Source organism: Austrofundulus limnaeus, unplaced genomic scaffold, assembly GCF_001266775.1.
Source record: "Austrofundulus limnaeus strain Quisiro unplaced genomic scaffold, Austrofundulus_limnaeus-1.0 Scaffold11, whole genome shotgun sequence".
NCBI classification, from domain to species: Eukaryota; Metazoa; Chordata; class Actinopteri; order Cyprinodontiformes; family Rivulidae; genus Austrofundulus; species Austrofundulus limnaeus.
The window spans coordinates 3553692-3555139 of NW_013952413.1; the positions used below are offsets into that span (position 1 = coordinate 3553692).

At 43.7% G+C, this 1448-nt stretch overlaps 1 protein-coding gene across 1 annotated transcript in view; it reads right to left on the reverse strand.

Moving 5' to 3' along the window:
• srgap2 (SLIT-ROBO Rho GTPase activating protein 2) overlaps positions 1-1448 on the reverse strand; it is a 77686-nt gene that overhangs the window by 14501 nt on the left and 61737 nt on the right. The window contains 3 exon segments of the mRNA XM_014002073.1: positions 65-371; positions 471-572; positions 661-882. Of these exon segments, the coding sequence (XP_013857527.1) occupies positions 65-371; positions 471-572; positions 661-882 (631 nt within the window).

Genomic DNA, 1448 nt, shown 5'->3' on the forward strand with positions numbered 1-1448 from the left:
ACACACACACACACACACACACACACACACACACACACACACACACACACACACACACAAAAACTGACTCTGAATTTGATTCATTTAGGAAAAAGCAAAGCGTGTATCTCTGTCAATTCGAGGTTTTGCTCGGTTAATGTTTGTGAAAAATGATGCCCAAAGACGTCACTGACTGTGAAGTAAAACTGCTCCGTCTCCTGCTGATTGGCCCGTCGCTTGGCCAGGCTGGGTTTGCTCAGATACGACTCGCTGAAGTTGGACTTCACTGACTCCATGCTGTTGCTGTGATGGAAGCACTCGGAGACGTCGTAGTCCTCCACTGTCACCATGTCCTGAATGGTGGACAGGGTGGCCTCCATGGTTTTCTTCACCTGGTGGACAGTGAGGAGAAGCAAAAYAAAATCACATTAATGAGTTAATTTGTTTAAAAAAAGTGCTGATTCCGCAATAAAGCCAGAAAACTGCCTAACCTCTTCGTTCTCAATCTTTAGAGTGGAGAGGCGGGTCTGCAGCTGCTGACACCTYTGGAGCAAGTCTTCCTCCAGCGGCGGCTGTGAACAAACCACTCCCATCTACAGAAAAGAATAACCAACATTAACTTCACTTTTTTTTGTCTCAGATGTTGGTTAACTTTGACCAGAATGAGAGGAAGAAGCATACAGTGTCTCCCATGTGAGACTGGAAGTCAAAGCGAGCTGGTGGACAGAAGACGTTGTTGTAGGTCTCCATCAGTTTCTGTTTGTCCCCGTTGGGCTCCAGACTGTCGGCTGCTCCTTCCAGCGTTTCCAGCCCCGTGTGTTTGGACGTCTCCACATTCTGCTCTGCAGACAGGTACGTCCTCAGGGCGCGGTGCAGACTAGCGTGATAGCCCAGGTCACAGCACTGTCACACACACACACATTTAGTAAATACTTGGTTGTGAGGTAAAATCCAGGGGGAAACAAGAGACACTGGCAAAAAGCTGGAAGCAAACCAAGAAATCTGAATAAACAGTAAGGAGTAATGTCACAGTTTAAACACACTGATGATCTAATTTTAGAATCACTACAGTTTATTTAATAATGCTAATGAGCCACTCAGTGATGTGCATTTTGCTAATACTGGCTCTTGTGGCATTTATTCAACAAAGTACTGCAAGCATTCCTCAGATATTTTGTTTGACATGATGGGATCTTGCAGCTGCTGCAGATTTTAGTTGGTGGAGTTTTAGGATTAGCAAACACAAATCGAGCTTTGTTGGGATAAACGTCTGCACTTCACCTCTGATATCTGCATGTCGATGTTCATTGAGTTTCAGCTACCTGGATCTGTTTCAGATTTCTGTGATAACGTTTGTCATACCTTTAAAACTACATTAAATGGGCAATATCATGTAAAATCAACTTTTTTGAGTTTTATATCATGTTATAATGTTATACTCTCATAAAAAACATGCCCAAAGCCTTGCT